This window comes from Pteropus medius, unplaced genomic scaffold (assembly GCF_902729225.1).
Source record: "Pteropus medius unplaced genomic scaffold, Ma_sr-lr_union100, whole genome shotgun sequence".
NCBI lineage: Eukaryota > Metazoa > Chordata > Mammalia > Chiroptera > Pteropodidae > Pteropus > Pteropus medius.
The window spans coordinates 7,971,509-7,999,486 of NW_024349225.1; the positions used below are offsets into that span (position 1 = coordinate 7,971,509).

Here is a 27,978-nt window from a genome sequence, read left to right on the forward strand (position 1 = left end):
ATTAGAAAAAATATATCCAATAAGGCTCTTTAGGAAGGTGAGAATGAAAAATTCGAGAAACACTGCTGTAGATTCTTTTGTCAAGTTGGAAATCCCTAAATTAATTTCGTCTTAGTGATAATTCAAAATCTCTGGATAAAATAGAAAATCATGGTGATCCTACACCTAACCAATGTCCTTGTGAATGGCTCTCATTCTGTGGCCTTTGTTTCTCCTAGCAAAAGTCACTAAAGTTGTTTGAGTATAAATAAAAGTCTAGGATTAATAAAAATAAGTTTATGAATCATTAAGTTTACAACACAGAGTACAAACCAAGAAAGTAAATTTATTTAAATTACTAAAATAGCTTTTGAAGTCATTTACAGATCAGCTGCTACAATTACTTTTCTTGAAAGATAGGTAATGTTAATTACTTTAAAATTATTTTGGTCAGTGAAACATTTAATAAAAACATTTGTTTTTGCATATAATATATAGGTATAAAATAAGCCTTTTCAAAAACTCTTGTTTTAGAATCCTCTAAAAATCAGATAATCTGACTTCTGTCAGGTACAAATCACAATATGGAGTATAAATTTATAAACACTGGTAGTCCCGGTGGGGAGAGATTAGACCACTCTCTCTCACCAGTCATGAAATCCTCAACAGGTAAGCAGTGAAATCAATGACTAGCTCTAGAATTCTAAAAAACAGTATTTTCATTTAAAGATTTGTAGATAGTTAAAAAACAAGGTGAATCTAGAATTTTAGGATTTTAAGAAAATCAAAGCAGATGATAGATGAGCAAGCTATACAGATGCAAAGTCAGAGTACAACAATGTGCAGTAGTACATTTTAACATTCTTCACATATGAAGTTCACGATCTCTTTTGGCTTGAGGCACTCTTAATAGAATTTATCACGTGCATAGTAAATCTTAATATTTGCTATTAGGGTGTCACTAAAGGTCTACAACTGCGACAAGTGGACACGCAGAAAATTAAATCCTCCTTCAATAGCCCAGCAAAGCTGGCTAGCAAATGGTTTACCAATTCTTGAAATTATATTCCTCTTTTTTCCCTCCCTTCCCCAGAAACTATATGTCTTAATTTAAAACAAAGCTTCAAGATATATCCGAAATAAACTGCTCTGAATTTATCTGCCCTTAAGTGTCACATGAACAAATATACTTAACCTCATGATATACATGCTTCAAAATCCTTGGGAGGACCAAAAATTTCTTAAAGGTTAAAAAGGACATGTGAAAACAAATCCCAACAGAATTCATTGAGAATGGAGTCTGTTTGACTAATCTAAGTCTCAGTGGCTTAGTTTAACATTTCATCTTGAAGACATTTTTTCCCTCTTTCCTTCCCGATTCCTCAATCCCTCTCTTTTCCTTTGCCTCCTTTTCCCCATCCTCTAAAAACAAAGAAAAAAAAAAAATCCAAACACACAGTCAGATGACCTTTCATTACTTTTGTTCCTATAAGCAGAAGATGACTAAGGAACTCACACCTAAAGGATGTAAAAGAAAACAAAATGGGAAAACCCACAGTTGCATTTAGGGAGCTGCCTTACCAATAACAAATTCTGTAAAAAGTCTATGTTAAAAATTGGGAGGATTCATAGAAAGCATTTTCTAATCCTTCCCGCTGGTCATACCATAGCAATAATGATTTAACCCAGAATCTAAGTAGATCCTCTATGGGACTGCATGTAATTTATAGTTCTCAGATATTCTCAACACAATCTCACTTGGAACAGGGAAATATTTCTCTCAACTAACAGGTAATAGCTTGAATAAATGAATAAATGCTCCATGTTCACATAAGAACTTAACTTCCTTTAAAAAGAAACCAGTTCTTTCAAAAAGAGCTCTGAATCCTGTCTCTGGTTAAAAAGTCTGAAAAATTCTCAGAACTTGAGACATGATTTCCTCTTCTGTCACTCCTTATAAGCAGATGCCCCTCTTCAGGGCATCTTCAGGCTGTACGGGCAGGACCAGGTGGGAAATACGGCTCCAGAGCCCACTCAGTTTGTCCGGGTCCATGTGTTTGTAGGAGTTAGGTGCGTCAGAGTTGGTGAATTTGACTCGGAGGAAATCCCTCACTTTTTCTTCAATTTCCTTTAGACCTAGACTGGTTCCAAGTGTCTCCTCCTCCAACAAGACGGTCAGGACTAAGGCCACATCTTTGAAGGCTGCATTCTCATGGTCACAGTACTTATAGAAGATCAAAGTAGAACGTGCGGGCAGTGACTCAAAGCGGTGTACCACAGCTGCATTCTGGCCATTTCTGAATCCGTTGGTCAGTTCCTGATCAACCTCTAGTTTGACGGCATCACTGTCCTGAGTAGCTTTGCCTGTCCCATCAATCCGGATGGCACGGACACTACGAAAGGATGAATAGGCATCAGCAATTTGTTCACTCAGACATTTGAGCACCTCTTCAGCATCGCGGGCAGCAGTGAGTAGCAAGATAGCAGGCTGAGGCCGAGGCTGGGAGCTATTAAGATGTTTTTCCAGGAATGTTTGGCTCCTTTTCCACAGCTTCTCATCTTGACCTTGGTACTTATTCATAAGTTGTTTCATCTGGTTCTGGAACTCTTTAACAGCAGTGGTTTCTGCCTCAGGGGTGAGAGGGTACCACCAATACCCGACAGCAAAAATAACTATCGGAACTAGTAGCCACCACCACCACTTTATCTTGACAGAAGATGCATTTTGGGGTTGTCTAGTCACGTCTGCTCAGAAAAAAAGAAATGACAGATACAAATATTTTCTTAGATTCAAGGGCGAGTGGCTTTAAAAACCAATATTAATCTTTATAAACATAAGATAAAAGAGGAAAGAATTTAAAGAAGGGAGCTGATAACTTACCTTCTTGAAGAAATAATTTATGACATGTTTTCAAGAAAATCTCACACCCATAGGTTTTAAGTTATGTGGGTAAGTATGCTATGTGTCTCTTCAATGTCAAAATGATTAAAAAAAAAAAGTCTTAGAGAAAAAAGAATTATTTTAAATGTAGGAAATGTAGGCATAAGCAAGTCAGAAATAATGTAATTTATAAAGCAAAACTATTATTACTGCTAATATTAGGGAAGTAAACAATATTAAAAGACACTTTATAAAGTGCTTTTTAATTTAGAAACTCAGAGCTCACATGCCTCATTATTCGGGGTGGAATTTTTGACGTTTCTGAAGTATATAAAAGATAAAAAGATGCACTATAAATGAACATCTTGCATATGTAATAGCTAGCTGTCCCTTTAATTGCACTGATGCCTATCTTTCATGATATGCAAGTTAACACTGGTAAGACTTAGCTTGGAACTCATCCCTAATTATTACTGGCAATCATGATATCGGTTTACATTTATTTAGTGCTTTTTAGTTTATAAAGCACTTTTTTACGTATCACTCATTTAATCATTTACTATTATAGCGACAATAATACTTTTACACATTCTATTTATTCATTGTCTGCTTTGGGCTAATAATTTTACTATGAACCTTTCAGAGCACCAGTTCTCAAAGTGCGGCTGGCAGGGTACCTGAAGAGCCTTTCAAGGGCTTCGCAAGATATTATCTCACTTTTCCCACCATGTTGACACTTGTGCTGATGGTGCAAAAAGCCATGGTAGGAAAACCAAATGACGCTGTAACCTGAATCACAGGACAGTGGCACCAAACTGTACTGGTACAGTCGGTGTATACTTCATGGCTATGCATTCGAGGTTATCAGTTTCACTTTAGAATGTCCTTCATAAAGCAGTTAAAATTATTTACCTTATTAAAACTCAATCTGAGTAGAAATCTTAATATTCTGTGTGAAGAAATGAGTAACATCCATAGAGCACTTCTGATGTGTACATAGCACAGCACAATGGTTGTCTCAAGGAAAAGAACTCTGTGCAATTGAGTTGTGGGCTGAACTAGTGCTTTTTTCATGGAATTTTTACTTGAAAGAACAAGTGACAAACTATGGTTAGTCTGATTTGCTATGTGATAAGACATTTTCTTGAAAATGAACAAAGTGAGCCTGACGATATCAGCTGCCAATTATAAAACTCAAGGTTCCAAGTGAAAATTAGGATTGTGGAAATATCTGCCATTATGAGCTTGACAGCTCCCAGTACATAAATGACTTTTTTGTCTTAAGATTTGTGGTGATGTTAACAAATGTAATCTTTTTATATTGTATTACAAATGTGTCGACATTTGGAAGACCTATATAACTTAGTGAACCAATATTTTCTATATGACCAATTAATGATATTCCATTCAGAGTACAAGACCGATCGATGGATTTTAATGTAATAGAATACAAAAAGTTCATTAATATGGTTTCAGATTTCACATTTCAAACATTATTTCAATTACCACTTGTTGAGTTTTGGCAAATATTAAGAGAATATCTGCAATTATCTGAACACTATTAAAATTCTGTATATCTGTATAAGTGGAATTTCTGAAATTACTTGGACTAAAACAATATATTTTTTGAATGCAGAAGATTGAATGCTGAAGCAGATAGAGAATCCAGCTCCATTTTATTGAGCCAGAAATTAAAGAGATTAGAAAAAAATATGAAGCAATTTGTCACTCTTCTTACTAAAGTATTTAAAAAAAAATTCAATTTTAATTTCTAGGTAACTACGGATAGGTAAAACCCATATACATTATTATTTTTTTTCCATATATATTTTTAAAAAGCTCTTTGGGGTACTTATTAATTTCACTAGTGGAAAGTGGTACCGAGACCAAAATGTTTGAGAATCACTGTTTCCTTTGTACTAATGCAGGATAATAAACAGGCTTAAAAAACTCAACTTGCCCAAGGCTATACAGAAGGTAAGTGGTCCAATCTAATTCAAATACAGGCTCGTTGATTCTAAAACCTCTGTTAATCCCACTTTGCTATGTTATGTGGGGGTCCTTTTTTTTTTTTTGAAATCATCAAGGTTCACTTGGTTAACAGTATTAGTAGCTGTACTTAAATTTTACTTTTAGTCTCATGGACAATAAAGTGAAGGAGAAAACTCGATGTCCTTTCATATAGTTTGTTCTTAAAAAAAATTTCACTGCTATTAAAATATATACTTTTCTCTTAAAATTTCCTTAAAATAAAATATCTTCGAGTACAATACCAGCATTAAGCTATTTGGCTGCCAAATAATTTAAAACCAATTATGGATCCCCAATTTTAGAGACGCATTTAATAAAAACTGAACAGACAAACTTACGTTGGCTGGAGGCTGACGGAGACCGGTTTCTAAGCTCTAATTTCTGAAGGCGGTCATCTAATGATAGGAGCAATAAAAGCTATCACTTTATGTCTCATAACTTATGTATTTCCAACAGAGAAAGAAAATACAAACCTTATCAAGGGAAAATAAGGCAGTGATCAACCAGAAACAGAAAAAAAGCAGAAGATCCGAGCGCCTGTTAGATTGACAGCTCCTTGAGGCACAGACCCATTTCCCTCCTAATTACTGCTGGCATGTAGTGGTCTAGCACAAAGCATTAGTTCTGTAAGAAAGCCTTGAAGTATCTGATTATTTAATGGGAGTGGTGAAACTTCTGGGACAGAAGCATAGACTGTGGTGATGATTTCACAGGTGTATACTTATCACTGAACTCATCGATTTGTAAACATTGAATACAAAAGTTGTCTACATTAAATGTATGCCAATCCTACCTTAATAAAATGTTTTTTTTTTTAAAAAAAAACTATGAGAATGGCAAGTAGAGGAACCTATAGTGAAAGAGCATGTGAAACATAATACAATTGTCTTATTTTTTTATTAAATTAAAAAAATCCATCAAGATAATGTTTATCTTGAATATCTTACAATCCATGGTTGCAAAGAACAAATGAGATAATAGATAAAATTGCTGTTAAGTGGTCTTCTGTGATGATTTTAATGAAGAATCGCTAAATAACAGTTATTCCATAACATGTAAGAGTTATATAATCCATAGAACACAAACTTAGCAGGGTATATACTGTTGAGGCAGGGCACTGCATAAAAGATAATCTCAATCCTCTTATTAAAAATATTATTAGGGACAGTTAAAAAATTCTTTAAAAAAAGCTTTTTAGAAGATAAAGCTCTAGCTATTCAGTCTGAAGAGTATGGTAACAATCATTCTAAAAACATCAAAGGCAGAGGGCACAAATCTTTCATAATTATTACTGATTATTACATGATATATTTTAACAATAAATAAGCATTAACAATTATTCATGTGGCATATAGCTTTGGAAAACTGTATTTACAAATCTACTAAGTTCCTCAGAATAACCTGGTTATAGGCACTGCTGCCCTTACTTTACATATAAGAAAACTGAGGTTCACAAAGGTTAAGTGACTTTCCCAAGATCACTCAATTAGTCGGTAGAAGAGCTGGGACTGGAACCCGAGAGCTCTAAACTCTCCTCTTTTCTATATGCCACTTCTAGAGACAGGTTCCAAAGTATGTATGTTAGTGAGGAACAGACTCAAAAGTTCTGAACTCTCCATAAACATTCTTCCCCATTCTCGCTGTTTTATCATCCAGGAAACAGGAGAATCAAGACAGCAGTTTTATCTTTCACGAAGGTTAGGCTACAGGTGGAAATCTGTAATCCCTGGGACCTGTCTACCCAGGGAACTGGTGTTAACATGGGGTGACAATAAGGATCTAAAGTCCCAGGTTCTTGAACATGTAAATCTAAAAATAATTTTTTTTCTCACTGAAACAGGCAGAAATGTATAATTAAGGCAATGAGATATGAAATTTGGAACGCTAAGAAAAATTTTTTAAAAATGATCTCAGACTGAATAGGAATCTATAAGGCTGTTTGAAAATCACAGTAATCTACCTTCATTGAAAATATTTTCTTCCTGTTCATTGTTTTTATCTTAAAGTCCTTGTGTGGTTAAAGGTCTAAAGAATTCCATTATCTGTACCTAAATGTGCAAACTTCTGGTATCTAATTTCCATGTGACACTCAAAACCCTATATATAAATGGTAGATGGCTATCAATCAGTATCAACTATTTAAGCCATAATAAATACACTAACAAGACAAAGCAGGAATGCAAACATAAAATACAAAAAGTGAACTATCGACTTAGCAACTAAAAGATTTATTTCTACATTCCAATCAGATCTTCAATACAATTATTTTTCATTCTGTATTGTATGTGCACAGTATCTTATCAGACGAAGTAAAAATTATATAAAGATTTGTTGATAACAATGTGTCTTATACTTCACTTATCGGGAAGTAATTTATCTGCTATTAATTACCCAGGAGATATAATTAAGAACCAAGAACATAAAAAGTCTCTGAATTTTTCAAAGTATACATACTCAAACTCATTTTTACTTCCAAGAGTATCTCTCGGATGTTGAAAGTAAGTTTAAATTTTTATACCAGTTATAAACACAATCCTAATAAGCTGAATAATTAATATTTGTTTTCCTAACTATAATAGGTCAGGAAAAGCAAATTGTGAAAGAAAATGGTCTTTTAATAGCAGGTACATATGGTAGTAAGAAATGACATCCAACAATAAGGCAAGAGCAAACTGCTCTTCAGTTTTAGACAGCAGAAGAACTCACTTATGTGAGTGGTAAAATGAACTGTGACCATTATTACTTTACTGATAGAAAAACAAAGCCACAGAGGTTATTTTGTCCAACTGCAGTGAGTCATTTCATGAGCAAGAGATACATGATAGGGATTTTGACATCATCTAAATAAAAGGAAGGAGATATCTGATGACCTTGAGACTTGCTGTGTTCAGATGAGTAAAGAAGGGATAGAGGTGAAGGGTCACTGAAGGCATGGATTGCTTTTTTTATATAGTCAAGGTTTAATGTGAACACACTGCTACAGAAATTATGATAGACACTGAATTCAAAGTATGATTGTTTCGTCACATCTATTTATGGTATTTCTTAAATTCTATGACATTTAATCCATCCTAAATCTAAACATGAAATACAATTTGTGGATTTCAGCCTTTACTACTAAAATATAATGGGTGTGCAAAGCTGGTCATTTATATAAAAGTAAAGAAAGTCTACTAAAACTAACAAGACAGGTACTGTCCAAAGAGAATTTCATTATCATGTACAGATTGTACTGCCGGTGGACAGAACTGACAACTTGCTCAGTCTAGACCCATCACCCACTGGTTTTCTCACACCACTATCTACACTTTACACCTAGGCTCACCTCCTGCCAGTCCAAGCAGATGGAAATAACCAAACTAGTAATCATAGCTGACCTTTATTAATAAAATCACCAACAACCTAAATGCTTATCTGAAGAATTAAATATTTCTGTATGTTCAACAAGAAAACAGCAAATAAGCTTTAAATTATTTTAATAGCAGGTCGAAATTTACCAACTTACTTTGCATCCTAGTCCTTATTCTTGTGGTTTGTTGGACCCATTCCCGAGGGGTGGTTTGATATACCGAACCTGAAGAAAACACATACACCAAGATATCATTTCACATACTTTGAAAAGGTACACTATATTCTAGTGTTGCAAGATAAATTTATGAGAAAAGCAAAACAAAGTCGGGGAGGAAAACGACGAAAGCAATAGGTTCAAAAGTAAAAGATAATGCCAAAGGACCACGTCAGTGAGGATGAATCACTTCCCACAGCAGAATAAATATACGATCACCTAAGAAAGGAAACTATGTCTAAGTCCTTTGCTCTGGTCTACAGCTGTGACTGAGTTCAGTAACACCTGAACCTGATTTCAAGGTTATTTAAGAAGAAAAAAGTTAACCATTTGCTTTTGCGAATAAATTGCTTTCGGTAAAATTGACTTGAACACATTTCCACATCACAGAGTAACTCTCACATATACTACCAATGTGTGGTGAATTAAAAGGAAAGAGGATAAAATGACTTAAAATCCTATTAGAGTTTTTTGTTGGCAGAGTAAGACGGGTTAGAATTGTTTGACTCATAAAAGAACAACCAACCACTTAGCACAGAATGTTGCTTATCAAGAGCTGTGACATCTCGACCTGAAACAGAAAACAGAGATATAGTCATAGAATATTTGGAAATAAAAACAATGAAGATGTTGCATAGATATTTTGCTTGTTTACTGTGGACACTATAAGACAAAACAAAAACCATTTCTTTCATCAGTCCCAAACATATATGATATATATTTATTTTACCTTTTCTAAACTTCAAAAATGTTCAGGAATTAGAGAATTGGAAGTCAGCTTTAGGATCAACAAATATCAAAATGTTTTGAATGTTTACCAGTTATCAAGCATACTTTATTTAATTCTTACACTTTATTGTGGTAAATACTATGATTTTTCCTATTTTATAAATAAGGAAACTGAAATTGAAAATTTGCCCAATTATATATCTAACAGTAGTAGGGCTGAACTATAAACCTGGCAGTCCATATATAATGTAATATAAGCAGACTTGTGGACATTGCAGAATAAGAGATGAAGTAAAATATGCTACCACATGTTTTGGAGCAGTATTTAAGAACAACTATAATACTTGAAACTAATTAAAATAAATAAATTTAAAAAAAGGAAAGCATCGATTAAGTATTTTTTCTGACTAAACTCAATTATTATAGATGATGCAAAAAACAAAAAACAAAAAAATAACTGTAAAATGATACAATGGGAATTAGAAAATGATTTACAATTATAACAAGGTAAATCTCAAATTTGCCCTAAGAAAGGAAGTTACTTCTACCCATTGATAATAATATTGATATAAATTTATTTTCAACTTTATTTTTTCCTGAATACAAATATAACATACGCTGGCTATAAAATAAATGCACCATTCTACAAATGCATAACTTAAAAGTTCATAAATATCATATTAAGTGCCTACTATGTCAAAACATTACATGTAGAAATACGACGGTGAATCAGATGTATATTCTTCTAGATGTGTCTTCAGTCTATACTAACAAAATACATTTTAAAAAAGTAGACACACGATTTTTTATGTTGTCTTTATTCTAAGAAGTAGTTTTTAAAAAACACCTCAGATTTAGGGTTCTATCTTATAATCAATGGTGCATGTCACAGTTTAACTGGATGGCTTTTCTTTTCCAGTGATGTATGAAATCAATGGTATCTTAGATTTGAGGGACTATCTCTTGAACATCTACTCATTAGCATACAGAATTCGTTTTCATAGAGAAATAGTATTCCACTGCATGAGTGAAGCATAATTCATGTAGGAAGATATATCTAAGAGCTTCCAAAGACCAAAGACTTAGAATAACAAAGGACAAATACATAAGATGTTTCAGACAGTAATTTTCCACAAATGATCTGTTTTTGTGTTTTAGCAACTTATTCATTGTATTATATCTTAAAGTTACAAATCTAGAATGTACTGAAAACTAAAATAAGTAAATAAATAAAGTGCAATTCTATGAATACAGTGATTGTAAAACAAATTTCCAAAGACTTCTTTCAAAATAATCTCATTTTAAAAACGGTGATGTGGAAGGAGAAAAAAAGTCCTTGAAAATTCTACACACAGGACATTTTTGGTTGATTAATAACTAACTCAAATTCTGGACGTGATTTAAAAATTTGAAAAGAAAAAACCGTATCATTTCTGCTTAACCTAAGAAATACATATTCATTGTACATAATCTGCAAAATACAGGAAAAACGTGAAAGAAAAATGTCACCATGAATTCTACCATCCTAAATGAATCACTGTTAGCTTTTTGGCCTATTCTCAATTTTTCTTTGTGTTATATTTTCTCAACATTTTATTATTAATGTTTTCAAAGCTGTAAGCAAGGCTCTCAGTCTTTTATATGCCACCACCTAGCTTACCATTAACTTTCTACTATATCTGGTGTGTCACTTATTTATTCATCCTTCCAAACTTTTACAACAGAATTGAAATTACACTGCATATAAAATTTTATATCTTTATTAGAATATGTCCAGTATAAGCAGACTCGAACTACTATATCAGTTAAACTACATTTATCAACAAATTTATATTGCAAGCAAGAATATTCGACATAATGCTGAAAGCAGTAGTTTTATTTTTTTAATTCAAATTCAAGCTTGACTACAGTGACAATTAAATCAAGAAACAAATTTAAGATGCAAGATGATGTTTTTTAAGCATTTGCCATACCTTTTTCAATATTTTACATTAAACTGCAAAAAAGGATCTTTAAAAATGAGAACAGCATTGACCATGCCCACAGATAGACTCTTAAGTGTGCAAAAACATGGCTTTACTTACTTTGTGATGACTGCCAAAATGACTCTGAATATTGACTTCCTCCACTGGTTTGGGCTAAAAGTAAAAAAGAAATATAGTATAATAGCACATATTAACTTTTTAAATGTATGTTTGGTAAGAGAAAAATGAGTAATTAAAAGAGCAAAAATATACAGATAAACCTCAAGGAATTCAATACTTGGATGCATAATTTTGAAAAAAGTTCTAGCATCAGGTTGTAGCTAAAAAATTTATTATCCTTCTACTGACTGCTTTCTAAAGAAAAAAAGAAAAGATCGAGAACATGACATGAAGGGAAAATTTTGAAAGTTTGTAACACTGTATCTTCTTGAAATTATTAAAATCAATTTTTGCCTTAAGTTTCTCTTGTAAGCAGTCAACACATTATGTATTTTAGCCTACTCTTCTTAAAAACTTTTTCATGTAAAAGTGGAATTTATAGTCTACGGCCATGCTACCCTGAACAAGCCCAATCCCATCTGATCTCTGAAGCTAAACAGGGTCAGGCCTGGTTAGTACTTGGATGGCAGACCACCTAGGAAGACCAGGTGCTGTAGGTGTAAAAAATAAAAAAATAAGGATTGTAAGCTGACAAGGTCCTTGCAATCTGTGAGGTCAATCAAGGGTTGCCTCGCCTAAAAAAAGTATATGTAGAATTTATAAATAAATCTGTTTAAAAGTAATCAGATTGCTGTTTTGGAAACAGAAGCATTTGACACATCCATGTAAGATGGCTAAATATTTTTGATAGTGTATTCCTATTACTAAAAAATTTTAGCATCAATCTCCAAAACCTATTTCTAACATTACATATATATGCATTACTGAAATATGAATGTGTTATGTATATTATAAAACAACAAAAAAAGATATTTTAAATGAATGAAATTTTAAAAATATACATGAAACTAGTATTTTCTTCCTGCAGTGGATCTTCTTGTACCTCTTTGGTGATAACTGGTCTCAAAGATAGCTAGGAAGATCAATATTCTTCTTAATACACCTCATGTCTTTGTTCTTTACCTAGACTTTTCTTCTGCATGCAAATATGTGTGCTTCGATGAGAATTTATTAGAATTCTAAAGGGATCACAGAGCGTGGGGTTTATGTAGTTTTAAAAAGCTATCTGCTGGTAGCAATGGCATCAAACCATTGGCTATATGAATTGCTTAATTAGTCTCTAATTTTTAGAGCTTTATGTATATATATGAAAACTAATAACAGCTCTTAATTTGAGTGTTTACTATATGCTGTGTACTTTCTAAGTGCTTTGCACGTATGTATTAATTTAACCTCACAACAACCCAGATGAGGAAACTGAGGAAGGTAAAAGTTCAGCAACTGCCTGAGGGCACAAACCCAGAAGTGGAGGAGTGAAACTCAGGGTTCTGGCTCCAGAGCCCAGGTTCTGAATCATTATGCTAGAGTGTTGCATATCTCCTGTGGGATTTCTGTATTAAGAAAGAAAGGGGAAAAGTGAGGAAGGGTGGGAAATATATAGATTATCAAATGCCCAGAGACCAGCTTATGAGCTTATTTTTAAAGCTGAATGATTAAGTAAAACTTAGAAACTATAGAAATTCTCAAAAGATGGTGAGGGGAAAGTGGAAACTTACTCTTCCACAGGACTGAAATATAAAATTACTCAGTATTTACAGAGTTTATAAATTCGATCAGCACCCTCAAGGCACAAATTCACATTTTTTTCCTCTCCTCTTCAGTCAATTTTTTTCCTTGAATAAACTTAGACGCGAACTTACATGAACTATCAAGAACTATTATTAATGCTAACTTGGTGTGAAATTGAACAATCCAGAAATGAAAGTAGTTTCCTAAGTTTGTTAAAATTTCCTAAAAGCTACCACTCCTGATGGTATAGTATTAATGTCAATGTGATCACTTTCTCTATAATTTTTTTAAAAATTACAAATGACTCTTCTTGTGAGCACCAAAAAAATCATATTCCATAAATATCAAAGCAGGCTAAAAAGTGACTTATTTGTTTACATATTATATGACATTACTAATCAGATGTACTCATCATGGACTCAGTAATTTTAATAAATTAAAAAGTATGAAACTTAAAAAAAAGTTTTTAAAGTATTTTTTTTAAAAAACCGAATTCACAAAATACCTTTATATTTTCACTAAAAATACAGCTCCTAAGGTAAGAGTCATATGTATACAAAGTGATGTTACCTTCAGACTCAACAGAAGCCCCGGGTCCGACCTTAACAGAAGTAACAGAAGTGACATCAGAACTAACATCGGAGTTGTCTTCATCTTCTTCAGTGTCCCCTAAAAAGAAGTAAAGGTTACACCAGCACAATCTTTATTCTGGTGCTCTAAAAGCCTGGATTAAACAGCAAAAACAAACAATTCGACATTAAGATGAAGCCTCTTAATTATCTGATATAGAATTGCTCTTTATTTTGTTTACTATTCTGAGTCAGAAAGTTTTAACCTAAAATTGAGCTCATTTGTGTTCTCTAAGGTGTATAATTATATTCCAAACATATATTCAGAGTAGTATCTGTAAGATTATATGTTCTAAGGTTTTAATATAGAGTAAAAAAAAAAAGGAGCATTAAATAGTGGAAAAATTTTACCTTATGGGGGGAAACTACATATAATTAGTGTGTAAATGCAGACAAGACTGGTATATGCACATATGCTTGTCTGTTTGTGTGTGTTGGGAGTGTACACAAACATTTCAGTATGCAAATGACTAATGTCAGGTTATGGTATGCTTAAAAATGGGCTAAATTGTACTATATTATTCAAATATGGAGTAGTTATGAGAATCTGGAAAACTGTTTGTTTTAATACCATAATCAAAGGCTAGCACATCTCAGAAACTAAAAATATTAGCTTCACTTAAAATTATTAACTCAGACAAAAGATGCTTAAAATGCACATACAGGCTATCAACACTTATTCTATACTATTTACCTGCCCATTTAACAGTTCAGATAAGCATGAATTTTTTTTTTCTGAAGAAAAAGACACATTAGGTCTGTACTGCATACATAAATTCTTTATAAGTTGTGAACTTTGAAAAAAAAGAAAAAAAGAAAAAGACACGTTTTCTGCTCTCACTCTTAAGAACCTATCAAAAGTGCTTCTAACAGGAACAAAAAAGATTCAGAATATACAGCATGACATTTTAGAAGAAAATACCTTCTTCAGAGAAATTGACCTTCTGTTGGACACTGGTGGTTTCTAGAAGAGAAAAGCATACGTGTTGTATACAACATCAAAAGTTAAAGTTTAGGAATAAGAGCATCTAAGTTAAAAAAAGTGAGCATAAAGACACACCAACTCAACTTTTTTCCCCCGCTAAATTATGAGAGAGTCTATTATTTCCCTCTAGGTTATTTCAGGAATAAGTCTGATACAAATCGGAATCAGAAGAAAAGTTTATTTTTCCTTCATCCATGGGTTTGTATTCTAAAATGCAACCTGTGTTCACAGACTTTAAATACCATGTTGATATATATTCCAGTCCCTATAGGTGCTAATTTTCAACAAGATCTTCAAGTCTTTATCTGATTCCCAAAATGTCAGAAGGGAAAACACTAGTATGTTAAGGTTGAAAGATTAACTAAGGGACTTGTCAAAAGGTGCCAGGACTAACAAGTGATCAAAAAAGGACGTGAACACAGGCTCTTCCGATTTCCAGTCTACGACCCTTTTACCGCTCCATCAGTTTTGTTCATAACAGCGCATCATAAGCACTCAATAATTTTTTTAAAATTAAGACTATTTTTTCAGAGCAGTTTAAGGTTCATTGCAAAATTAAGTGGAAAGGAGATTACTCATTTGCTCCCTGCCCCCACACATGCAGTCTCCCCATTATCAACATCCCCACCAGAGTGGTACATCTGTTACATCACATCACCCAAAGACTGGAATTTACATTACGGTTCACTCTTGGTGTTATGAGAGTTTAGACCAACGTATAATGACAAGTATCCATCGTTACAGTATCAAACAGACTACTTTCACTGCCCTGAAAAATCCTCTGTGCTCCACCTATTCATCCCTCCCACACTCTCTAAAACCCTTGGCAACCACTGATCTTTTGGCCTTTTCCAGGATGTCATGTAGTAAGAATCATACAGGTGTGTATCCTTTTCAGATTGGCTTCTTTCACTTAGTAATATGCATTTAAGGTTCCTTCATGTCTTTTTCATGGCTTGGTAGCTTGTTCATTTTCAGCACTGAGTAATATTCCATTGTCTGGATGCACCATAGTTTATTTATCCATTCACCTACTAAAAGACATCTTGGTTGCTTTCAAGTTTTGGCAATTATGTATAAAGGAAATACAAAAATGAGTGCAGGTTTTTGCATGGACATGTTTTCAACTCTCTTGAGTAAATATCGAAGAGTGATTGCTGGATAGTCTAGTATGTTTAGTTATAAGAAACTGTAAAACCATCTTCAAAGTGGTTATATCACCTTACATTCCCACCAGCAATGAATGAGAGTTCCTGTTATTCCACATTCTTGCCAGCATTTGGTGCTGTCAGCGTTCTGCACTTTGCCCACTCTAACAGGTGTGTAGTGGTGGCTCACTGTTGTTTTAAATTTCGTTTCCCTGATGACATATGATGTGGAGCATCTTTTCATATGCATCTTTTCATCTGGATTTTTGCCATCTGTATATTTTCTTTGGAGAGGTGTCTGTTAAGATCTTAGGCCTGTTTTTAAATCAAATTATTTCCGTATTGTTGAGTTTTAAGAGTTCTTTGTGTATACTGGTTAATTAAGTGCTTTAATAGATGTCTTTTGCAGAGCAGAAGTTTTTAATTTTAATGAAGTTCAGCTTATCGATTATTTCTTTCATGGCTCATGCCTTTAGTTTATATCTTCGAAGGCATCGCAATGCCCAAGGTCACCTAGGTTTTCTCCTATGTTGTCTTCTAGTCGTTTTATAGTTTTGTGTTTACATTTAGTCTGTGATCTGTTTTGAGTTAATTTTTGTTAAGGGCATAAGATCTATGTCTAGATTAACTTTTTTGCATGAGGATATCCAGTTGTTCCAGTATGATTTGTTGAAAAGACTCTGCTCTGTTGTGTTGCCTTTGCTCCTTTGTCAAAGATCAGTTGACTATATGTGGGTCTATTTATGGGATTTCAGTTTGTTCCATTGATCGATCTGTCTACTCTTTTTGCCAATACGATGCTGTCTTGATTACAGTGGCTTTATAATAAGTCTTGAGGTTGAGTCCTGTCCTCCTACTTTGTTCTTCACATTCGATACTGTGCTGGCTATTCTGGACCCTCTGTTTGTCCATATACACTTTAGAGTTAGTTAACATCCACAAAATAGCTTGCTGGGATTATGATTGGGATTGCATTACGTCTATAGATTAAGTTGGGAAGAAATGACATCTTGACAACATTGAGCCTTCCTATCAATGAACATGGGAAAACTCCCCATTTAGTAGTTCTTTGATTTCATTCATCAGAGTTTTACAGTTTTTCTTATATAGATCTTCTAGATATTTTATTAATTTATATATAAGTATTCATCTGGGAGGATGCAGATGGTAACTGTATTGTATTTTTAATTTCAAATTTCTCGTTCATTGCTGATGTATAGGAAAAATAATGGACTTGTATATTAACCTGATATCCTGCAACCATGCTATAGTTGCTTATTAGTTTACGCAGTTTTTTGTCTATTCTCTTGGATTTTCTACATAGATGATCATATCATTTGTGAACAAAGATAGTTTTATTTCTTCCTTCCCAATCTGTATACCTCTTCTTTTACATGTCTTATCGCATTAGCTAAAATTTTTGGCACAATGTTGAAAAGGAGTGGTGAGCAAAGGCATCCTTGTCTTGTACCTGATGCTACAAAAGTTTTCAGTTTCTCACCACTGAGTATGATGTTAACTGTAGGATTTTTTTGTAGATTGTCTTTATCAAGTTGAGAAAGTTCCCCTCTATTCCTAGTTTACTGAGTGTTTTTACAATGAATAAGCATTAATAAGAGTCTGTCAAATGTTGTTTCTGTATTTACTGATATGACCATGTGATATATTTCTTTAGTCTGTTAATATGATGGATACATTAATTGATTTTTAAATCGTATTTTTGTACTTTCTGGGGACTCGATATTTCTGATTCTAGGATTTATGCCAGTCACTGACATATAGGAGGTGGTTAAAAAGAAATGATAGATTTTAGGATCACAGAATAACAACTTTTAAGTTAAGACTTTTGTAATATTTCTCATACTATGATAAAAAAAAACAAGCAAATTAAGAAAAATAATTAGATTTCATAATAATTAGATGTCATGCAAGGTTTTAAATATTCCATCTGTCTTCATCTTTTTAACTGCAAGACTGTACAGATAAATATTTAAATACAATCTGATGAGTAAGCAGCATCTATGACTACTAAGTTTCAATTTCATTTCTTTTGTTATTCGGGTTCCTTTATTTTAAATCTCTTGGCTGCTACACGTACAAGTTTAAAACATTAAAAAATATACATATATGGGTATATAAAGGTATTACTCCTCTCTATGCTTGTGCAAAAGCTTTTTTGAGACATTAAAATCCTATTTGGAGCAGTAATACCCTTAATTAAAGTTTTTAAAGAAATTATAAAAGCTGTGGCTTTAACAAATATACAGACACATGGCAATAACTGAATGTACTAAGGTATCACTTTTTCAATAACTTCAACCAATTAGAAAAAGGTACTTTCAGTACCTTTGTTATAATAGATCACTTATAACCATCTCCTCTGGTGGAGACCACTAATTGTAACACTTTCTGTTCACTTTCTTTTGCTTGACTATAGATTTTAAGAAAACTACAAAGTTCCAGGGACATTTCTACTACTGTATAGACTTTCTCCCATTCCTAGAGACTTGTGGAATTTGTTGGTGTGAGAAGTGAAGGCTACTCAAGCAAAATATAAGCTTTGCTTACTTTCTGTTTTGTCTGGGGACAAAGATATGAAGATTTCGTAGATGACACTATTATGCTTTCTCAAAGAGAAGACTGGATAGAATAGAATACAGGAGTGTCTTCCTGTGCTGCCAGAACAACACAGCACGGAGTATTACAATAAATCTATGTCCAGGCAAGTATGGAATCCTCTGAATTTACTCTTAGAACAGATGACAATATGGGTAACTTGCTGTCTTTATTCCTGCCATTGATATGAATCAGAAGTCAGTAAACTTTTTCCATAAAGGGCCAAACAGTAAATATTTTAGGTTCTGTGAGCCAAATAAGTTCTCTGTCATATATATGTGTGTGTGTGTAAATATATATATGTATGTGTGTGTATATATATATGATTACACGTTTATTCATACATATAAAAATATTAATGTGAAATATATACATATTTCACAAAATGTAAAGATCTTTTTTAGCTCATAGGCTGTACAAAAACGGAAGTGCAGATCAGACTTTGAAGCTTTAGTTTACTAACCCCTGGTATAGACAGTTTTAAGAACAGTATCTTTAAGACTATTCACTGTCAACCAGGCTTTTGAGGACAGACTGCGGCAGCAGGAAGGAGAGAATAAAGAACAGTCTGGGATATCATTAATACTCAAGCTCCATGAACAGCCACTTGATATACTCATCTCACAGAAATTTCTACACTAATCTTACAGAAACTTCTGTTAAACTAGAAAGCACTTGTTTTAAAGTTTTTATTATAAAGTACTTATAAAGATGACTGACTCTAGCATAAAAAGTAGAAGTATGGGATTATTTTAGCTCAAGTTCTCTTCCAATTAATACTCTGATTTAAAAATGTGTTTTAAAAGTTTTTAAATAGAGTATTTGAGAAACTCTGGTGGGTAAAAGTACACATGATAGTTTTATACTGCAAAGATCAGTTTTAGTACCGACACTATAAATCCTGAAGCTGCGAAAGAAATTAGCCTGAGCTTAAGTGAAAGATGAATTTAAAAGAAGATGCAACTATTTATAAAGAAAAATGAAGCTTCCATCCTTTTGACTCATATCCAGATTTAGAAGAGAACTGTAACTTAAAACTAAGGGCAACCACAATCCACGTAGGTTCACTTAAAGCCACAGATCTTGGTATCTCATGTCCTACACCCAGGCAAACGCTGAAAAGAATTTAAACCAGGTAAACAAATATGGCAAAGAATACTGAACTTACTATAAAAAAAATCTCAAATTCACTTTCTACATCAAGAAAAAGATCTTACTTAGTAAGTTGATATCTCTTTACAATAATATGAATTTAAAAAAGGCTAATAAAAACTAAAATGTATTTATTACATGTTCTTACATGAATTTAAACAATAGTATAACAAAATCCATTTCAGACAGAATAAAAACTAAGGCTATTAAGAAAGCTCATGGTCATAGGGACAGTGTCCTGCACGCCAAGATAATAAAGCAAATGATAATCCCAAGCCAGTGACTACACGTGTGTGCTCCTATATACCACTGGTAATCAGAACCCTCAAAGACAACCTGTAAGAATTAGAAATAAACAAACCTAATTCACTCATGTTAGTATTTCCATTTGTTGTGTATGCCGAATCTGCAAGAGAGATAGCAAGACAATAATTAGAGCTTAAACGGAAATGCATCATATGGTTCTTTACCACAGGTTCATCATCAAAACCTTAATAGATCTTTATCTTTATAATACTTGATAGTCATCTGTCAGGGAAAAAAAAAAATCAACCTAATTCTTTCTTACAGTTAATGACTGAGGAGTAGAAACTCAATGTGAAGACAAATAAGCTTCCTTTTTAGTTTCTATAATAAAGCATTCCTATGAGCCAATTTTTAATTGAAACAAAAATAAAAGTTGACTGCTCGGAATGACTTTACTAGTTTCCTTTCATAGTCATGAAATTAATTTAAGGGCAACACTTCTTAAAAGTTTTCATCAAAAAGAAATTCATTGCGGCAGGGAAATTTTAGAGCCCTGAGCCACAAAGCCTCGATCTTCAATTTTTTATCAGCCTTATACTGGTAAGAATAAAAAGTCCCTGACCCTCATTTTTAAAATCATCAGGCCAAGAAAAAGAATCATAACGACATGTAAGAAACACCTCTTAAAAAGAATCAGGAAGTCCTTTATATACTTATATGGAAATATGGTAAGTAAAAATAAAAACAAACAATATGGAGGTCCAAAAAAAGAGTATTTATCATGCTAAAATTTGTGTTAAAAAAGGGAGGAAAAGATCATTTATACATGAGTTTCCTTATATCTCCATAAAGTATCTCTGGAAGAATACCTAAGAAACTGACAACATTGGCTGCCTCTGATTAGGACAATGGGTGGGTAAAGATAGAGGGGGCAGGGATTTTTCACTGCATATTTATAGTAACTTTTGAATTTTGAACCATATGAATACATGTACTACTCTATTTAAAAATTAAAATTATATTTATAAAAAAGTTAAACCAAGAGACAAAATAATCTCTTACCAGATCTTGAACTTCTTAGAGGGGGTCTACGCAGGCTGATTACAGGGTCTTCACTCGCCACTAATATGGGAGGAGAAAGTATTTGGAAAAGTATAAAATGTCCAATATTCTAAATTATGTAATCATCTATTTATTCAACAAAGGTTTTCTGAGCTTTCCAATATGCTAAGAAAAATGGAACTAGAGACAAATTTCCTGTCATAAAAAATTTATGGACTTGATGGAAAAATTGGTAATTTTTCTCAGCAAACCATATTTGTATAAAAGGAAAGAAATTCAAATAAAACTCTTCTAATTTCTCAAGTAAGAACCAAATTCTGATGCTGTACACCAGAAATAAAATAGTGAATGTCAATTCTAATTGGGGGGCGGGGGGAGAACCAAAAGAACCAGAAAAATGAAATTCCATTTGTAGCATACATTTATTGTGGATTACTTATGGTATATTTTAATTTCAAGGTTTACTTCCTGAGAGTTAATACACTCCTTCCAAGACTTTCACCTTGTGTGTTCAGGAAATGCAAACTCCAATTCCAAATAAAACATTAATGTTAGCCTAGAAATCCAAGATGTGTTTTTCTTAAAGAGTCTCTCACAAAACATAATCTAAATCCCAATATATATCTAAATTTGGATAATATGTTTTATTTCATTTGTCTCTATAAAAAAGCATTATATTTGACCTTGTATGAGAACTGTGAAAACCTTATCAGACTGGCTTTCATTGGCCAACGTCATTACACTGACTGCCCATGTTTGTGACTTAACTCAATTTCCCTTTTATAGTATCTAGAAGAGAAATCCCAAAGAGCTGGTCATTCATTTGTCCAAAAAATACTTACTGAGCATGTTTTTATCCACCTTAAATACAGAGATGCAGGAAAGCAATTAAATTGATTTTGTGTAACTCAAAAAGGCAAAACTAAGACGAACAAGGGAAAGTTACAGCAAAGCAGCTTTTAATTCAATATTTAAAAAAAAAAAACCCACATAAACAATGTTATCTCCAAAATAGAACAGATAATGAAGGCATGATTTCCAAATCACTGAAGATGATCAAGCAATGCATGAGTGGATGTTTGAAGATTGTGAAGATTTAGGGATGGCTTCCCTAAATCTTATGGCTCTAAGATTCTATGAAATAACTTAAGTTGTTAGCATTTCATACATGACGTATTTAGAACTTACATAGGTAGCTTTAAAAATAAATCTTGAACATGTCTCATATTCCCATTATTATAACTACCTTCCTCTTTTTCTCCTCTGTATTCCCATACTTTTCAGGCTTAATTAAAAGCTAAACTCAACTTAATCTACAAACATTACTATTTCAGTCCCTATTTTTTCATTTAAGAAGCATTTCCTGTATGCCCTACTATATACATAGCTCTGTGTAAGATACTCAAAGAAGACAGAGTACTAAAGAGAAGTATTAGAGAATAAAATAAGTACTCTTCTTCTTTAGTAGCAAGCTTCTTCTCTTGTCTGCTTTTGCTCACTACTGCACCCCCAGCATCTAGTATGGGGACTGGCATAAACTAGGTGCTTGATAAATATCTGGAGAATGAATGAATGAATGAATGCTGTAACTACAGCCACCAAAGAACCAAATGCTCAAACAAAATAGGTGGCATTCAAAAATATTTATCTATGATTATTCAGCTAGAAACCACAACTAGTAAAACGTAAGTATCTGCCTAATTTTAAGGAAAGTAAATGAAAATTTCCCAATATATTTTTAGATTATAAACTTAGTTCCATGATTTCCAGAAAAGAATGAATCTAGCCACAGAAGAACAGTTATATATGTATATATGGAATGAACTGATTGAACAATCTACTGGTTACTTTAATGTGAACATAATTCAATTCTAGAACTTCAAACAATGAGAAGAGTTGAAATTATATCCCTGTTCTAATATAATCAACATTTTTATGATTTCCAAAAACTGGATGACCAATGATATAGTTGTCTTTACTAGGCTGTTTCAGAAAGTGGCCTCTTGGTTTAGTCTTTATTCTTAATGGCATCTTTAGATAAATGTCTCTCAGACCACACTAATGGCTTTACATACAATTGCGGCACGGTTTTGAATAACAAGTTAAACTGAAAGTCTATGATTCTCAAGGAAGAGGAAGGGCCTCTCCTTAAACTTGTACTTAAAGGAGTTCTCTATCAAAGAGTAGCTCTTATTTAAGTAATTTCTCTGTTAGACAGACTTTATTAGCACTTATTTAATAATTCCCCAAACTTTCTTTTTATTAAGAGGCATGAAATGGGAGCATGCCAAATGCTAGATACAGTAAGATTTTTAAAAGCACCTTTTAGAGTTAAAAGAACCCTGAGTATCATAAACCTTCCAAATATGCACATACTCTTATCGGTAGTTATACTGTATGCACAGCGTACTATCAATATATTCCGGGTAACCGATGTATGGGTTCCATCAATCTATCATTTTTATTGGGAAATATTTTCTTTTCCATTTCTAATTATAGTATAAGCTTTTTGAGAAAAAGTTTTATGAACTTCACATCTTTTGTAAAGTGCCATAAAAAAAAAAAAACCCCTTGTATTTGCATGTTTTATTGTGGACAAAATGATTTTGCATGTACTATCTTATTTCTGCAGTGGTATTGTGAGTTAGGCAGGGTAAATCACATAGATAAAAACCTGAGGGTCAAGGTGGACAGGTAACTCAACCAAGATCCAGTGCTCTTTTGACACGATACAGCCATGCACCTCATTATCAGTCCTTAAATACAGGCCTAATGTGAACTCTAGACCATCCAAGACATTTTATTGCATCAGTTTTATAGCGTTCTATAGGATAGCATTCAACAATCTTCTTTACATCAATTTACTTAACTCCTTAATTTTTATAAATTTACTCTAGATTTTATTTTCCTCCCCCCTCTTTAATTCCTCCCCAACTTCCATCTCTGACCAACGAATGTTGCCGACTCCCCCCCACTTTTTTTTTTTAAGAACTGGATCTCTGAAGGTGAGGCATCTCCTCCCACAAGCTTGCAGCATGCACTCGGGGCCCCCACCAGGGGTATGGTCCGTGGCTCCACCTGGGGGGGCGAACTCGGGACCTTTTACGTGTAAAGCAGACATGCTAATCACTATACTACGGAGCCACCCCCTCCAGATTTTAAAAATTAGAAATATTTGCTTCTCCAGGTATAAGGGACATGCAATTAAATCTATTGTAAATAAAATTTCAATAATATGCTTTTTTTCCAAATGGCCTGGAAAATATGATTTTATCACCTATTACTTGAAGCATTTTTCTCTTTTTAAAATTTTATTAATTTTTCTTATTTTTTTCAAAGCATTTTTCTAAGATAGTTTAACATAGGCTGCTCAAGGAATTAAACAAAAAGGTGTGTTTACTTGGAACTGAACTGGAACCAGATACTTTATTCTAAATTGAGAACAGTTCAAACTATAAAGTATAATCTTATTAAAAGCAATAGATAAAAAAATAAGTCAGGTTTTGCATTAAAAAAAAAAAAAAAAAGCCAGGGATGATCGATTTCAATTGCTACAATCATTTACTCTTGTGGGACTTTCCTAGTACCAAAAAAAGCAAAGTGAAAATAAATGGAACTAAAAACCAAAAGACTCTAAACATTAATAACTGGAGTCAATCTTTTCTCCTGCTTTTCAAAATAGTTAAAATACTTTTATTTTACTTATTTTTTATTATTTATGCCTACAGCACCTGGTCTTCCTAGGTGGTCTCCCGTCCAAGTACTAACCAGGCCCGACCCTGCTTAGCTTCCGAGATCAGACATCGGGCTTGTTCAGGGTGGCATGGCCGCAGACCATGGTTGTTCAGGGTGGCATGGCCGTAGACCATGGACTATGGCTCCACTGGGGCACAAACCCAGGACCTTCTGCATATAAAGCAGATGTGCTAACTGCTACACTATGGAACCACGTCCAAAATAGTTAAAATAGTTTTAAAAACTTAAGCTGACTATCAAATGTAGCCTACTTCCATGATACATAGATACTAAGATGCAAATAGTTTTATACTTTAATATCTCTGAGATTGGGATGCATCATACAATCTATGGCATATTACAGTTTAATAAGTAGCATTTCTTCTTTCTAGATGGTATATAAAACAATAATGGTATATCTTACAACTGATGATATCTTGGATTTGATGAACTGTAGTATCGAAACGACAAGATTAAACATATTGTGTCCTGATTTTACTATGCAGACCATTTAATCCATTTTAAATGGAAGGTAGTGTGACATTCATTCAACACTTAACCTACTGAATAGCTAATTATTAAATGGAAGAGTGACAGTGAGGTACTTGGTGGAAAATGAAACTTTGGAGAAGACAAATCTGGGTCTAAATTTTGGTTCAGTCACATACTATGTAATCTTAGGGAAGAGTCTTAGCTACTTTGAGCTCATTTTCTCATCTATAAAATGGATATATCTATCCTGCATAGTTATGTGAATAAATTAACATATACTAAGTGCCTGGTACTTAGTAGGTACTCAAGTATGCATCCTGTCTTTTCTTGACACATTGCTTAATTCAATAAACACCTATAAAGAAGATTTGCTGAAACTCTGAATGAGTTGGGAACCTTGATGAACCAGGCTATAATGTGTACATTTAAAAAGTTGGCAAGGAAGGAAAAAAAGCAAAATAATTCTTCTTACCCAGAGTTTCTTGTGTTCTGATAGTCTTCTTTGAGGCTGTTTGGCTTAAAACAGTTTGTGGAGATGGTTCATCCTCTAAAGAATAGATATGACAACTGTCAAAATTCTGAATATATGATCCAGATAGAGATTATGTATATAGCAATTATGTTAATAGCAATATTTAAGCAGAAAGGCAACTAATTTATTTCTTTAGAAATGTGAAATTAGGTTTACCAAAACTTACAAATTTAACTAGTCAGAACTACACTTAAGACAATAAAAAAAACTATTAACCACTGATGCTTCACAACAAAAGTATATTTTACTTTAGAAAATTTAAAAGATGGGCTAGCGTGTCATAAATGTGGAAGAAAGCAGAAGAGTGAAGTATTTAGATCCTTATAGATTTACTTAAAGGTAAATCCTTCATGTGTTAAAAAATTAACTTTCATAACTGCACTAGGCTCTGAGTCAACACAATCTAACACATATTGTCAAATAAAAATATGTGCAAAGCAGTCTCCCAGATATTGAAGGAGATACAGAATTAACATAAGGACCAAAGTATAACATAGTCCTTCAAATATATATGGTAGGATCTTTGTCTTCAGGAACTTTATAGTCTTAAAAGAGAGATAAAACTATCATATATGTGGCTAAACTGTCTTGAGTGACTACACCCTATAATACCTTACATATCTTTAATGTAAAGTTTCCAAAATCAACACATCTTCAAATGTATCAGCAGGTAAATGGGATGCCTATGACTCTGCTCTAAATTGAAAATCTACTTCCTCTTCATTTTCATCAACGGACTACCTATCGACGTAATCCTATTGTGATTCAAACCCCCTGACTTTTACCTCATAGGTGCCTGGGGCTAACATGAAACTTCCCTCCAGACTGGGTGTTAGATGGAGGTTAGCGGGCAAAGTGGGAGAGAATGGATTAAGCGTGTTGATTGACCTGGGACTCACCTAAAACTACACACTCACTTCGTCAGCATCCTTTCGGCTCATTTAGATGAAAACTAAGAGTCTTGCTTTGTCGAGCTACTACTTAACCAATGAGGTTACACTGAGGGCCCCCAACGTGGCAAAATTTAGGCAGAGACCACTGAAGTCGAGAAAGAGCGATCAGCTCAAGTTTATCATACACTGGGGGCTTCAAGTTCAGGACAACTTACCACATTTCAGTGTATGTATTTGGGTGGAGTCTCAAGTCAAATTCACCCACTACGTTATCCCACAAAACGCCCACTCACAAATTTCCCTTCCCTCCCTCCCCACCTGGATAGTGATGGAAAAGGGCTGGAAGGTTAGATTAAAATTCTCAGCTGGGGAGTGTTGGCCTCTTTGTTAAAGGAGGAAATGGAAGTGGCCTTGGTAGAAACATCCGCAAGACAGACGAAACCGAAATGAAACCGAGCCTGGAGTGATTCAGGTTCCCGCCTGCCGCCTAACTCGCCGTCCCCCAGTGAAGGCCTTCAGAAAGAGGCAATCCCGACACCCCTAAACTGATGCCCGGGGACGGGCTGAGCTGCCCGGTTTGCTCACTGGTACTACGCACGCTGCCTTCGCAGTCCTCGCGCCCGAGCCTCTTTCTTTCCTGCGGTGGGGTGGACCGGACGAGGTGACGCCCGGGCATCGGGGCGGAGGGGTTCCCCGAGCCCCGGTGGGGATGGGCTCCGCGGGGACCCACTCCCGGCTCCGAGGCAGGCACACGCACCGCGCGCCCGCTGCGCCCGCTGCGCCCGCTCCTGGGCTTGCGGCTGGGGCTGTTACCTCCGTCGGCCTCACCTTCGGAGAAATGCGAGTCCCGCAGCGCTCTCCGGGTTGTGGCCGGCGACGGCTGTGGCGGAGGCTGCTGCTGCTGCGGCGGCGGCGGCTGCTGCTGCTGCTGCTGCAGGCGGGCAGCCCTTCGCGTCTTCATCTCCTCGGCTTCCCGGCGCCGCGGCTGCCTCCGCTGCTGAGACCGAAGGTAGTAGGCGCTCTCTCTCACTTCCCCTTTCGCAGCGTCGGGCCGGAACTCTTCTAACGGGATTCGTTTTTCCACCGGGGACTTTTCTCTGGCCGCGCGGGGCTCGAAGTCGCGATACACCTTCGGCGGCTCTTCCGAGAACCTCACTTCCCGCCGGCCGTGGCACGACAGCGAGGGAGTTCCGTACGCGGGCGCGTCACTGCCGACGCCATCTTGAGGGGCGCGTCTGCGCCCTCCCTCCCGGAGGGGGGCCCGGGGTGTGACGTACACCCCCCACCTTTCCATCGGCGGCTCCGCCCGCCGCCCCTCGCCCGCCATAGCGGTTGACGTAGCTTGAGTCGATCGCGAAGATGGTCTGGGGGTCGGAGGGATTTAGGTTCTCCTGCCGTTGGTGGTGACGGCTTTTCGGGGTGATGGGCGGTGGTCGCGATGGTCAGGGAGGCAGTGGAGAGTCGCTGGGGCTGCCGCCTGCGTCGTCGCTGCTGTGCTGCATACCCGCCTCTGGGCCCATGGTGTGTCCGAGGGCTGTGGGAGAGGCAGTGCCTGTGCTAGGTCAGCTGCCTGTGGGTCACTCCCGCCTC

At 35.0% G+C, this 27,978-nt stretch overlaps 1 protein-coding gene and 2 pseudogenes across 1 annotated transcript; 1 reads left to right on the forward strand and 2 right to left on the reverse strand.

Moving 5' to 3' along the window:
* Nucleotides 1-320: 320 nt before the first annotated feature.
* Nucleotides 321-27,909, reverse strand: TOR1AIP1 (torsin 1A interacting protein 1). Its single transcript, XM_039881357.1, has 11 exons — nt 27,217-27,909; nt 25,436-25,510; nt 20,737-20,796; nt 19,790-19,834; nt 14,450-14,491; nt 13,469-13,567; nt 11,270-11,323; nt 8,983-9,027; nt 8,397-8,465; nt 5,230-5,286; nt 321-2,724 (listed from the first exon to the last, which is right to left on the reverse strand). The coding sequence occupies exons 1-11, from the start codon at nt 27,713-27,715 to the stop codon at nt 1,934-1,936; spliced, it is 1,836 nt and encodes a 611-aa protein (XP_039737291.1). The 5' UTR covers nt 27,716-27,909; the 3' UTR covers nt 321-1,933.
* On the forward strand, nt 11,711-11,829 carry LOC120617874 (uncharacterized; annotated as a pseudogene).
* LOC120617768 (uncharacterized) lies at nt 24,456-24,571 on the reverse strand (annotated as a pseudogene).
* Nucleotides 27,910-27,978: the final 69 nt, after the last annotated feature.

What these genes read in the sequence shown, in the direction of transcription:
- TOR1AIP1 (XM_039881357.1), bottom strand. Translation starts at nt 27,715, where the DNA reads ATGGCGGGCGAGGGGCGGCGGGCGGAGCCGCCGATGGAAAGGTGGGGG. An exon ending in GGTCAATTTCTCTGAAGAAG is followed by an intron (nt 13,568 to 14,449) that starts GTATTTTCTTCT and finishes ACTTCTTTTTAG; the next exon opens with GGGACACTGAAGAAGATGAA. An exon ending in GCAACATTCTGTGCTAAGTG is followed by an intron (nt 8,466 to 8,982) that starts GTTGGTTGTTCT and finishes TGTTTTCTTCAG; the next exon opens with GTTCGGTATATCAAACCACC.